Source organism: Haliotis rufescens, unplaced genomic scaffold (assembly GCF_023055435.1).
Source record: "Haliotis rufescens isolate VD_foot unplaced genomic scaffold, xgHalRufe1.0.p SCAF_10, whole genome shotgun sequence".
NCBI lineage: Eukaryota > Metazoa > Mollusca > Gastropoda > Lepetellida > Haliotidae > Haliotis > Haliotis rufescens.
Window position 1 is genome coordinate 37,581,198 of NW_025963780.1, and position 13,811 is coordinate 37,595,008.

General features: G+C 42.8%; 1 protein-coding gene across 1 annotated transcript; it reads right to left on the reverse strand.

Annotated features, from left to right (window-relative positions):
- Positions 1-944: 944 nt before the first annotated feature.
- On the reverse strand, positions 945-13,577 carry LOC124131080. Its single transcript, XM_046494173.2, has 3 exons — positions 13,320-13,577; positions 4,234-4,276; positions 945-3,595 (listed from the first exon to the last, which is right to left on the reverse strand). Exons 1-3 carry the CDS (start codon positions 13,361-13,363, stop codon positions 2,009-2,011), a joined length of 1,674 nt encoding a protein of 557 aa, XP_046350129.1. The 5' UTR covers positions 13,364-13,577; the 3' UTR covers positions 945-2,008.
- Between the last annotated feature and the right edge of the window lie 234 nt (positions 13,578-13,811).

Sequence of the window (13,811 nt, forward strand, 5' to 3'; positions counted from 1 at the left end):
GACATCTAAGGGACGCAACTCTGTACCCCTTCTAGACGCTTGAGGCAGGTGTATCCACTGCACAATGGTGTTCTCTGATCAAACACTTCACACGGATAAGGCGACGTACTCAAACAACTTGAGTATATTCCAAGATCAGTAACATCCATGACGACAATCTACGTCGGTGCATGTCGGGTTAAATTCGTTAGCTCCAAAGGTTTTCACCATCGACCAATGGTGATTCCAAGAATATCAAGCGGGTACTATTTGCCAGTGATGCAAATGAGAGAGTTATTATTAACGCCGCCCTGTACAGTATTCCAGTTATATCACGGCGTGTCAGCTTTATCAGAGAGGAGAGCCCGAAGACGTTTACCACTTCGGTGAAACCCACGAGCTCGGGTATCACGAGAACAAACTTGGAAACATAATCGCATTTAGCGTTAACAGCTAAATTGTTTTATTGTTGGCACCGCCATACCATGTGCGTTTGTTTATAAACACAACCTCGGCTCGTGCAGTTTTCCAGTTACGTCATCATATGACGTCATCAATTTGGGCTTACGTCGATCTACGCGTCATAACGGTGATTTACCTCTCTTCTCGCATCACTGTCAGACTCGCTCGCCCTCCCTGTGCTCTCTTGTTCGCGTTATCTCATTGCTTGTCCAGTGCAGGCTAGGATAACATGGGCACAGCGACTTGCCGCGCATTAGACAACTGGCCAGTGCCACCAGTACCCCCACTGATTTTGGAATAACTTTTCGGAGTGTAATGTGATTTTCAGAGTAACAACCACTGATGTGTTTAACAATGCCTCCTATCAACAATATAAGTCACCGCGTGGAGTACTATATTCCAGTATCTTCACAATAAGCTACCCTCCATGGACGGTCCGTCACGTCCTTCCATTGTGATCAGTATAATAATATAAAGTAATAAACGAATGATGTTTACAGGCAAGAACACTTTTTATTTACAGCTATTTACAGATTAGCATCGATTTCACTATAATGCATACGTCGTTGTTATAGGAATGTAATGTGACACACGCTGTTGATGGAAAGAATCCATTTGCAGAGCTCAATGTAACATGTTGTCAAGTCTGCAGTGATTTCTTTAGTGACCTGTGCACCTAGAGCGAGCACGCCCATGTCATGTTGGTCACGTGCACTGCTGAGAACGTCACGTGCACTGCTGACTGTAACGGAAAACGTCATTTCCTGCTTCCCGATATCCCTATCAATTACAGTGTAGTATATATAAAAAAGCTGTATATTCAAATCATTACATATGGGTGTTGTGTTTATCGTCATTTAATCGCGCTAACCATTGACCTCTTTCAAATGAAGAGTTGCTCCGTTTGGAGGGAGTCAACGAACAGTTAACTTTTGTTTTGTAGTGATCATTTCAAGAGCAACCATTTTGTCAGGGTAAGCGTTATAACCACGACTTAGTATTTTAGCATTTTTATTTGATTTTGACCAAATGAAAGATATTTTCTATTGGTATTGGTATACTGTTTGAATAATATTGGTATGGTGGTGCTAAAGGAAACTGTTGGTATGCGAACAGTTTAGGTCATTAGAAGATGGGTGAGGCCATCGATATATTCATGTTCAGCACTGTCATGATCAGTGGGTAACGTCTGAAATATGTTAAACTATTGTTCTCACACTTACGGATTGAAAAATATTTTGAATTCGTACAATAAGGTATGCTGTTGTTGACGCTTTCGTGTGTGGAGTAAAATGCTGATGGTTTCTGGACCAATGTGGTGAAAACATCTCCTAAACTAAGAGTGTGGAACAAACATGATGTCCTCTAGTCGTGGTTGTCCAAAAAACAAATACAATATTACACAAGTCATGAGGTGACAAATATCGTTACATCTTTACAGACCCTTTGTCTTTAGGTAACCGTTGTATGAGCAACACTTATTCAATGTAGATGTATTATGACATCATCACTAACAATGGTGACGTCATTATTGTCTGTCAACACGTCACAGGTCACAGGTCACAGGTCACCAGTCCGGCGTGCTGGGTCTGTAGGTGCGAACGTGTCTGGCCCCGGGTGGGAGTGGACGATGTGTTTTCACATAGAACGCCTGCCCATTGTGATATTTCCTCCTGGTGCCAATATAATCCGCCATTGTGAAGTCAGGTTGTGGCTCCGACATTCGCTTCTGAAGCAACCGCTGAGATATAAACCTCTTGTCTTCGCCGATGGGAACCAGGGCAGTCTTTATCGTATGTTTCTCATTCTTCTCGTGGGTGAGGATCTGCTCCAGCCGCTCGCAGTGGTCCTGGAGACTATTGGTGTTGTGGATGATGCTCGGTTTAATGCTGAGTTCCACCCTCATATCCTGTTCTACAATGTCCCGGTGGTACCGGAGGGTCCCCAGCATCCGCTCAGTCATGTAACGCTGAAGCTTGTTGGACTCGTATCGTACCTTCAGTTCATCGTAATGCCGTTTGTTCCTGGTCTGAACGGTATCCATGACCCGCCCCGTCATCCGGTCTCTCTCCTTCCGCAGACCTTCCAGTTTGTTGTGGAGCTTCCCTATCCTATCGTCAAGGTCGAAGATTGTCAGACTCAAATCGTTGGACCTGTCTTCCCTCTTGAGAAGATTCTGTAGCTCCATCATCTCCTTCTCCAGTTCCGCCTCGTTCCTTAGAATGTCCTCGTCTAGAAAGGAAACTCGCTGATTCAGCTTCTTTTCCAGTTCAAGAATCTTCTCCAGCTTTTTGTTCAAGTCTTTTGTTCTCACGCTATCCAACTGAAGCCACCGTCTGGCTAAACGGGCGGACTTCTGGAGCTTGGCCAGAATGTCCGGGACAAACCGAATCAAGGTCACGGTGGCGCTGTCCAAGGTCAAATGATACACACAGTTTTCACTTTCGTGGCTGTAAAGGTCAGAGTCCAAGGAATCCTCATTGTCTAGAAGAAACTCCATTTGCTCTTTCACTAAAGAAAGACTTTTCGCCACTTTGTCGACTTCGGTTGTATCGTACAGAGTTTTGATGTCCGTGAATTCATTGCTCAGCATCATCAGTGCTGTTTTCTCCTGCGCCCTATTGCGAGCTGTGGCGACACTATCGTCTAGGTCGTCGTTGTTGTCGAAATTCTCCCCACTGTCACCACTGTCAGAGGAAAACTGACTAAACTTTGAAAATGACAACGTCGACGAGGAGCCCCTTCTTTTGTCACCATCTCTATCGGAACCCTCATAGAAATATTTGAACAATGGCTGGAATATCCTGTCTGTGAAATTTACTTTCAGGTCACGAAGGTAGTCCACATATTCGAAAAACCACATGAAATATTTCACACAATTGTCATCAATATTTGGTTTGGTATTTCGAATTCGAGCCTCGCGATTGCGGGCAACTGTGTTTTTATTGGCTTCCTGGATCATAGCATTGTGAAGCTTATCCAATGAACCGATGACACGTGGCGGATCAGTGCGGCCTCTGAGAATACGTATCATATTTACCAGGGTGTCGATGTCAAAGTTTTTGAAACTCATGTTCACTTTCTCCTCGAACGCGTCCACCTGGTGGGTCATCACTTGACCTCTGTATCTGTCCTCAATCATCAGCAGACGCAGCTGAAACAGTCGAACGCGGGATATAACGAACCCTCTTGTAACGAATGCACAAAATAGATCTTACATCATGTCAACGATAACATACAAAAATATCGGGAACTTAACTACAGATACCAGTTATGTTAAACTGAAGATGTATTTTTGTTAAAACCTGCAGACTGCTTACAAACGCCTATTTTTCCACATCCCTTGTCGCAGCACTGTGAAAACATGGTATACTAAACCCGTGAAAATCCGGGGTAGAAAAGGTTTTCAGCAATCCATTCTTGCAAAAGGTGTGCGTTTTCGTGACAGTACCATGCTTGGTGTGTGTTTGTTGTTGTTTAACGCCGCACTAAATATAAGGAATATTCCAGTTAATGACGGCGGTTTGTAAATAATCGAGTCAGGACCAGATAATCCAGTGATTGATATCATGAGCATAGATCTACGCAACTAGGATAGGATGACAGTCGTCAACCAAGTCAGCGGGACTGACCACCCTATCCGTTTACTCGCCTCTTACAAGCCTGTTGGTTGCTAGGGACAAGGTTGCTAGGGAATTCATTCCCGATATCCCCAAGGGTTTACCAAGCTGTGTAAGACACACCAAAATAACGGTACATACTTCAAAATCAAAGGACAATGTTAAAAGTTACCTGGAGTTTCTCTGCTTGCAGTGCACGGCCCATCTTTATGGACCTGAAACAAATATGAAAGATTATTTGTATTTATTCGACGTAAACATCGGGTACAATACGTAGCCATAAATAAAGGTTACATAAAACTCACACCTCCACATTTTACCGTGATATGGTTTCTCTTTCGCTCTGTGGGGGTTGGTGGTAGGGGGAGGTGTTGACAGAGCGTCTGCCCGGAGACCGGAAGGTCGGCGGCTCTATCCCAGCTAGCGTCATATCAAAAGACGTTAGAAGATGGTTCTTGTTTTCCTGCCTGGTGCTCGGCGTTGAGGGGATAAAGGAAGGACTGGTCGCTTCAGCATACTCTGAGTGGAGTTTTCTTGTCAAAATTGGGCATGGTGTCTCAGTGGTCAAGCACATGCACACGTACGTGTACGTCGCTATTGAAGTGCAATAATCGTGACGGTAGAGCCCATTTCACCCCACCTTGGGTACAATGATTTGTTGTCGAACTGGGCTACAAAACAACATTTCACCCCCATGAACCAGAAGAGTGGATGTCCCTGTGAGTGGAACAATCAACAATATCCTATTCTATGGAAGGAATATAGGAGAAAGCTGTCAGTCTGATTTCCAGACGTATTGTTACTGTGAGAAAATCCCCCCAATTGTCGGACGTTATTGTATCCCTGCGGGGGATTTAGTCCTTGTCAGTGTCAGGCCCGTCCGGGACTGGCCGTTTTAATGCGCTGGTAGTGGGTCATACAAACACGCGATGAACGTTATTCCAGTCCTCAAGAAAATAGGTTTTATGAAGGGTGTGCATAAAACGGTTCTTCACGTGGACCAATAACGTCCGGATGAGACATTCATACGTACCATGACAACGTCACTCCACCCTGACCTGTTACACCCCCACCCCCACAAGTAATCCACCACCACCAGGATACGCTCGCCTTTTGTCGGACACATGGTGACATCACTATTTCATGGTGATTCATGGACGCATGCTCATGATATAGTCGGAAAGGTACAATCGACTCTGCTTTTAGCAGTGATTTATTATGGGTAGGAACAGGGTTTTGACATTTTTTATTTTTTTTAAAAATCTGTAGTATCTCATGTGTATCGAAAATAGTCGTCTCTTTTCATCAGTTTTCTTTACTTCATTACTATAGTTGTTATCACCTACAAAGCAACAAGTATTGAGACTGTCCAGGTAAATAGGACGTTGGGGCGTCATAGGTTAGAGGGCGCTGGCTTGACTGGTACGTTCGAACCCTGTCGAGGATTTAGTGAAACATTAGCGATTTGGGGATTTGTTGTTGTTTTTAATGTGTGTATTACCTGTCCGTGTACATTAAGGACGGATTAAGGACACTGACAGCTACCTTTATTACATCAGATGTCAAATAGTCCGCAGACGCTTTTAGCATGAAGACAACTCTCCCAAACTATCGGACACCATGTTTGATGGTGGGTAAAAATAAAACAAACAAGAAATGGTTATTCGATGGGGATGTATTTGATAAGGGTATCATAGTTGTGTTTTGGACCTTTATAGTGTTTCGTTGACTGTTATCAGCCCAGTAACGTTTTGATAATATTTGTAATTTATTTGTAAAAATCCAATTTTCAAGTTTATATTTTCTTTTGCCCGGTTGTTCAGATCTCTAACAAGGAGATAGGTTCGTATCATTTTTTATTCAAACAAATAAAACACACTTCATTCGTCTCCTTACTCGTCATAGTTTATGTCAATACCAGAACGACCCGTGAAGATCCGGGGTAGAATAGGTCTTCAGCAACCCATGCTGACCATAAAGGAGACTATGCTTGTCGTAAGAGGCGACTAACGGGATCGGGTGGTCAGGCTCACTGACTTGGTTGATGCATGTCATCGTATCCCAATTGCGTGGATCGATGCTCATGATATCAATCACTGGATTGTCTGGTCCAGACTCGACTATTTACAGACCGCCGTCATATAGCTGGAATATTGCTGAGTGCGGCGTTAAACAAGAAACAAATAAACAAACAGTTACAATGTGTCAGTTGCCCACTATGTCACTAATTGAAACGTCTTGGCCTTGGCTAGAACAGGACTCCTGACGGTAAACGCATATAGTCACTCTTTAAGAATCGATCCAACCCAATACCAATGCCTCGCCTGGTTATTCCTTTAAATCAGTAGGACACAGCTTGGAGTGAATATTCACATTTTGGAGTCAGTATTCACAGGTTGGAGTCAGTATTCACAGTTTGGAGTCAGTATTCATAGCTTAGAATCCCTGTTTTCTTGTCTACAGCCCTGTGGGGCCCCATAAAACTCACTAACCTCCACCGTAAAAGAACATTGCACATTACATGATCACATGGTGTTTACATGATTGAGGTGTGTAATAGTAAACATGTTTTCACTGAAGTCGATGGATAACATTGACGGGTCTCCGACTGACTTCTATACCGTGACACTGCAACAAGCGGACTCGCCGACTTTAATCGCTCTATTTTGATGTGTCCTCAAGATTTATTGCCTTTGAAATGTATAGCCGAACAGCGTTCATTATGACGAAGCTAACTATAGATGATTCTTAAGTCGATCTTGATATTTGCAAGACGCACGTATTCTGTGACTACGAAAATATTTCCTTTTCTGGAGGTCGTCGTTAAAAAGACATTAGTCCATTAATTCGTTGTTCAAGACATGTTCCAATCCTAACGATTTCACTGTCAACCGTATCGTCCGCGTTAGGGACGGCGTAGACAAAGTCTTAGTCTATGAAAATATATAACTTTGATAGAAACAAGCAACTACATTTAAATTGAATAGGAGTTCCAGTGAGATGGGAACCTATGAACAAATCTAGACTTGCTTCATTTGTGAAATTAACATTTTAGTAAGGGCTGGGAGGAAAGGAAAATATAATGGTTCAGGGACTGGGAGACAGGCATGGCGTGTCGATAGATATACAGTTTGCACCTGTGAACTTTCTTGATATAAGTCTTTAAGAATAAACGTTTAGCAGAGAATCAGTTCGGTAGACCCTGTGATTAAGAAGGACACAATATGCTTAAGTAGAAAATCTTGTTGTAGTTAGTCTCTTTGACGCCCTGGCGGGACAGCACGATAGATAGACTGACAAAAGGCTTCATACAGCCAGCTGTCTTCTGGGTGTTACAGTCAAATATTTTATTCCATGTATAATACATGAAAGGTAGTATATTGCCGGCTGATAACACCATCATATCCATATGCTACGTGTTGATTGTTTTCAGTCACCGTACGCATACGTTTATTAATACAAGTAAGTAAATCATATTGTGTCCACACCTGCCACGGTTCCTTTCATCTGCCCGTCTTTACAAACATGTGAAGCCACATAATGTTTCCCCGCAGCACTGTGCACACGTGGACTACCCTGAACAAACTGTTGGACCAATCCTGTCACGCGAACCGTGAACACTTCACTATGGGTATGAAGCTCTGATTTGGTGTTGGTGTCGTTGACATGTACACATGTGTGGTGCTCTGGGTTCACCAGTATTAGCTCACAAACAACTCTCCCTGCACTGTCATCAACACAATGCCACTCAGTACACTGAAGTCACGCCAAGAGACGACAGTCCCAATAACTACCTTCGGTATTCTAGCTCTGGCTACCCAGAACCATATGGTTGTCTTCCCTGGGGGTTCAGAGGTCCCCAGAACCCTATGATTGTCTCCCCTGGAGGCTCCGAGATCCCCAGAAGCCTATGATTGTCTCCCTTGAGGCTCCGAGATCTCCAGAACCCTATGATTGTCTCCCCTGGAGGCTACGAGATCCCCAGAACCCTATGATTTTCGCCCCTGGGGATTCAGAGTTCCCGAGAAGCCCATGATTGTCTCCCTTGAGGCTTCGAGATCCCCAGAACCCTATGATTGTCTCCGCTGAGGCTCCGAAATCCCCAGAACCCTATGATTGTCTCCCTTGAGGCTCCGAGATCCCCAGAACCCTATGATTGTCTCCCTTGAGGCTCCGAAATCACCAGAACCCTACGATTGTCTCCCCTTGGGGTTCAAAGGTTCAGCGAAATACTGTCCTGTCATGAACGGCGGGGTAGCCTTGTGGTTAATGTGTTCAATCGTCATGCCGAAGGCCCGTGTTCAATTCATGGGTACAATGTGTGAGGCTCATTTCGGGTGTCTCCCGCTGTGATGTTGCTGTACTGTTGCATAAAGCAGCGTGAAACAACACTCACTCACTATAAATAATTTTCCTTCACTATAAATAGCTTAGGTCCACTTCAACAAATGTGATTTAATTGTGAGCTGTAAAGCTTAGAATGGCGCAACTCACCAACATATCTGTCATTACAATGCTAGACCGAGGAGCTAAAGGAAGCACAGCATGTTGATGTTTTATGTAATTGAATTTTTTTGTTAAATTCGATTATGTCTATTTACCCATCACTCATTCCTGCAACAGTTTGTTGAAAGTAATCTTATGCAATCCTATGTAAATAAGTAATTTTATGTTAAAATAGTGAGTGAGTGAGTGAGCATGGTTTTACGCCGCTTTTAGCAATATTCCAGCAATATCACGGCGGCGGACACCAGAAATGGGCTTCACACATTGTACCCATGTCGGGAATCGAACCCGGGTCTTCGGCGTGACGAGCCAACGCTTTAACCACTAGGCTACCCGACCGCCCCTTATGTTAAAATAAATTGGTTCAATGAAAACTAGTGTATGAAATGAACTTGCAACCAGATGACCCTTTCAGGTTTGAAATGTTGATTTTGAAGATAACTTTTCTAAGATACCCATCAGCATTTGTGTATCACGCGAAATTATTGTTTTTGATTTGAGACAATCAACTGAGTGGTATCGTTTGTTTTCCGCCTCAGGTTATGTCAGAAACTCTGAACTTATTTGCTGGCTGCGATAGCTTCCTAACGACATAATGGCCGCTGCACCCCGTCTCGTCGATCATGAACTCGTCACCGTCAAATACTATAAGAAGATTAAAAACAGAAATGCCTTGTCGCTACTTAACTTCCCCAGTGTTGACAGCTGATCAATCAAACAGGTTGTAGATCAATAACTCTGGCCAATTATCGATTATGTCTCCCACGGGCGGTGCCTGCGTATTACCTTCCCCGTTAGGACATGTCACCCATAGTGATAGGGAAGGTCAACGTGTCAGGAAGGTGTGAAATAAGCGAGTGTGTGAGGGTGAAAGTGGGTGGTTGGTAGAGACAGTGGATGGGTGAGTGAGTGGATGTATGAGTGAGTGGATGGGTGAGATTTGTTTGTTGTTTTATGCCGCACTCAGCAACATTGCAGCTATATGGCGGTGGTCTGTAAATAATCAAGTCTGGACCAGACAATCCAGTGATTGACATCATGAGCATCGATCCACGCAATTGGGATACGTCGACATGCATCAACCAAGTCAACGAGCCTGACCACCTGATCCTGACAAGCATAGTCTCCTTTTACGGCAAACATGGGTTGCTGAATTGAGTGAGTGAGTGGATGGTGGAGTGAGTGGATGCGTGAGTGAGTGAATGGTTGAGTGAGTTGGTGAGTTGGTGGGCGATGCTTCCCCGTTAGCATTGACGTTTTGCTTTTCATGTCTATCGCAGTGCTAGCAGACCCATCATGACACAATTCTGTAATAATCTGCAAAAACTAACAAACATGATCAAAACACAATCGCCGAAACAATTCAAACTTAAGATCCCAAACACAACCATGACACTGGTATCAGACACACTACCATCGAATATCCATTTCTTGATTGTTTCATTTTTAGCAATCATCAACATGAATAAACACTGAATATTCTTATCGGCTCAAGTGTATTTTTTTGAAGCTTTGATATATTTCCTGTACAACTATATACCCCTGTAACCGCGAGATTCTTTACACACAAGAACTGATTCGTGGTTCGTGAAACCATTCTGGGATCAATCAAGGATGTGGTCTGATGATGGGAGTAGCATTACAATATATTCTGTTCCACGAGACTACCCAGTTCAATACAATGAAGCGAACTGTAATCATGTTCTTTCCTCGAGGGACATATAATCACACTGAATACAGTCCACAACACCGAGCAGACTGCGTATCGTGGCAGTGACTGACTGTTCAAAGTACGGGGGCACGGGTGGCCCAGTCGTCTAAGACGCCGCGATTCGTTGTGCAGAGTTGCGTCACTTGGGCACGCCAGAAACCTATGATTGTGGGTTCGAATCCCGGTTCGCCCCGTTTATGTTTCTAGGTTTGTCAGCACCATACCCGTGCTCGTGGGTTTCACCGAAGTGGTAAACGTCTGAGACCTGCATCACTTCGGGCTTTCCTCCCACATTAAGCTGACACGCCGCGATATAACTGGAGTACTGTTAAAAGCGGTGTTAAACCAAACTCACTCACTGTTCAATGTACAGTACCGTCCACCGAGCGCACTACCACACCTCATGTCTCATTGACATGGTACTTAGGGTGTAGTCATTTACTATCTATATGTGTCCTACCTCCGTTATTAAAATGAATATAAATTGCACAAGTGTGACTCAAATATGTATACATTGCGAAAACCTTTCTATACCAGCACATCTTCCTGAGGCAAGGGAGTTACCTGACTCTAAAAGTCCATATACTCCATTTTAACAGGATCTTTACTCACGAAGTGCATGTAATCACATGAGCACCTTGGTTTAAAACAACAGATTCGAAACTTATCTGTCGATCCCAAGTTGGCGGTACATATTTGCAAATCCTACAGCCGACCGAAATAGAGCGTAGAGACCCAAACTGTTAACGAACCGAGTGACGAATCGTTACGCGATATGATTGGACGATACATAGACTCGTTAATCCAGCCAAAATATAACTCCATAATTTAAGTGTAGTACGGCAAGGGTGGAAACAGGACTTTTTCAGTCAGTTAATTCCCTTGCCTCGGGAAGATGACACGAGTAATGATCTAACATGACATAAAACATCATGTACCTGAAGATATATATGTTAAATGTGTAGTGTATGACCTGCCACATACACAAAAGTTGAAATACATCATACTGACATCTACATGATGGCTGAGCTAACAACACCTACTCCTTGTAAGGACAAGACGTTCAGCTATTGAGATAAGAAGTTCAGTCACCTGGTGTCGGAATGGTGCTTTGTCATCGTATTATACAACGATGGCTGAGCGACTGGGAGTGGAATAATGATCAGTTCTGTCCACGAGTACGGCGGTGACTATCGTGCTGCATGTAATGGATGTCATGTTGAATACCGCCGTTCTTGAGTATACGACTCAGCATTGTCGTTCTACGTAGAAACCGTAAAATCTATCCAGAATTGCTCAAGGAAATCGAAAATGGAACTCTATTAATGTTGAGGTGTCATTATACATTACTTTTATATTGATCAGGTCGTGAGAGGAGTTTTCTAGATTGCATAATGCACAGATTCCCTGCAGCGACTTTGCACTAAGTAAGGCAATTAAATGACTCTCAGCGAAATTGTGTGTTAAAGATGCATTTTCCATCTGGAGAGAAAGTCAATAATAACAGCTAAATCTGTAGTAATAGAAAACTATTAACCGATAGTCACACATAAACCGTTGCCAATCAGGATCTGAAATACGTCAGTGTCAGAAGAATGGGCCTGTGCCTTTATCTGTTTTGATTGTGATGTCAGTTGTTAATATGCGAAATCTCATGGATATGAATGGTTGATATGTGAACTCACATGGGTATCATTGATATGTGAAATCCCATGGATATAAATGGTTGATATGTGAAGGTATTAATGGTTGATATGTGAATTCCCATGGATATAAATGGTTGAGATGTGAAGGTATTAATGGTTGGTATGTGAAATCCCATGGATATAAATGGTTGATATGTGAAGGTATTAATGGTTGATATGTGAAATCCCATGGATATAAATGGTTGAGATGTTAAGGTATTAATGGTTGATATGTGAAATCCCATGGGTATAAATGGTTGATATGTGAAGGTATTAATGGTTGATGTGTGAAATCCCATGGATATAAATAGTTGAGATGTGAACTCGCATGAGTATCAATGTTGATATGTGAAATATCATGGATATAAATAGTTGAGATGTGAACTCGCATTCATTAGTATTTGTGTTTCACAAATAAAATGATCTTAATTTACGAGTCTGATTCTTTGACTTAACATGCTCATCTCTGGCGGTGACTGGAATACCTTGGATATCAATGCATGAAACGACAACTGATGTTTGATAAGTAGACTATCATAGGTGAAGAATTACATCATGTGCTATTAACTATTTTTAGATAAGAACAAATTCATCTTAGACAGCCACACTTGACAACTAGTAAGGGCAATTTAGATAGCTCTGTTTGGTAAACAGCATGGCAAGTTAGATAACCATGTTTAAAAAGTAGAATTTCGCTGTGAGAGAAGAAAATGACAGCTATTTCGACAAGAAGAATGGCAACATTGAGAGCCATGTTTGACAAGTAGAATGACAACTTAGATAGTCCTGTTTGACAAGTAGAATGACAAATTTAGATAACTATGTTTGCCTAGTATAATAACAATTGAGATAGCCATGTTTGACATGTAGAAGGACAACTTAGATATCCCCGTTTTACAAGTAGAATGAGAATTTAGACAGCCATGTTTGACAAGTAGAATGACAATTTAGATAGCCCTCTTCGACATGTAGGATGACAACTTAGATAGCCCTGTTTGACAAGAAGAATGACAATTTAGATAGCCCTGATTGACATGTAGAAGGACAACTTAGATATCCCCGTTTGACAAGTAGAAGGAGAATTTAGATAGCCATCTTTGACAAGTAGAATTAAAAGTTAGATAGCCCTGTTTGACAAGTAGAATGACAATTTAGATAGCCACCTTTGAGATGTAGAATGACAATGTAGATAGCCCTGTTTGACAAGTAGAATGACAATGTAGATAGCCCCATTTGACAAGTGGACGAGGACAGCCATTCTGCATAATTCATTCATATTACACAACTCACGTTGTTACACATGCACTTAGTGTCACGGGAATCAGCGAGCTGACAGAGCTAAGTGTCACATCTTACCCTGCGCTGCTGGAGTTTGGAGTGGAGGTTCGGACGTCAGCCATGTCTGTGTGCCCGCGGTCAGCTGAACAACGCACCTGTCTTGCAGCCCATTACAAGTCTCCTCTAACGCCTGTCATGTCTCCAGCACCTTGCTGTTGTTTCAAACATCATTCTCGAAGTTTAAAAACCTACAGCAACACACTTCGTCTTAAAAACTTCCGTACAATACATCTGAGTAGAAGAACCACTTTCGTCAAGTACTCAAATCAACACTGACTTTGGCGACCTATTGCCATCGATTCATCAGTTACTGACAGCCATTCACCTTGGAACAGTACGCCGTCTCTGAGTGGCTGTATTTCGTTGTTACCTCGACTGAAGTCCAATCAATAGCGTCGGTCTATACATGAAAGGAAGACGATGATCATGGGCTGTCGTCTTCGGTGCTTATCATTGTCGGTGTGTGTTTAGCCTTCCTTTCAGAGCTGACGGGTTAACTGACAAAGAAAT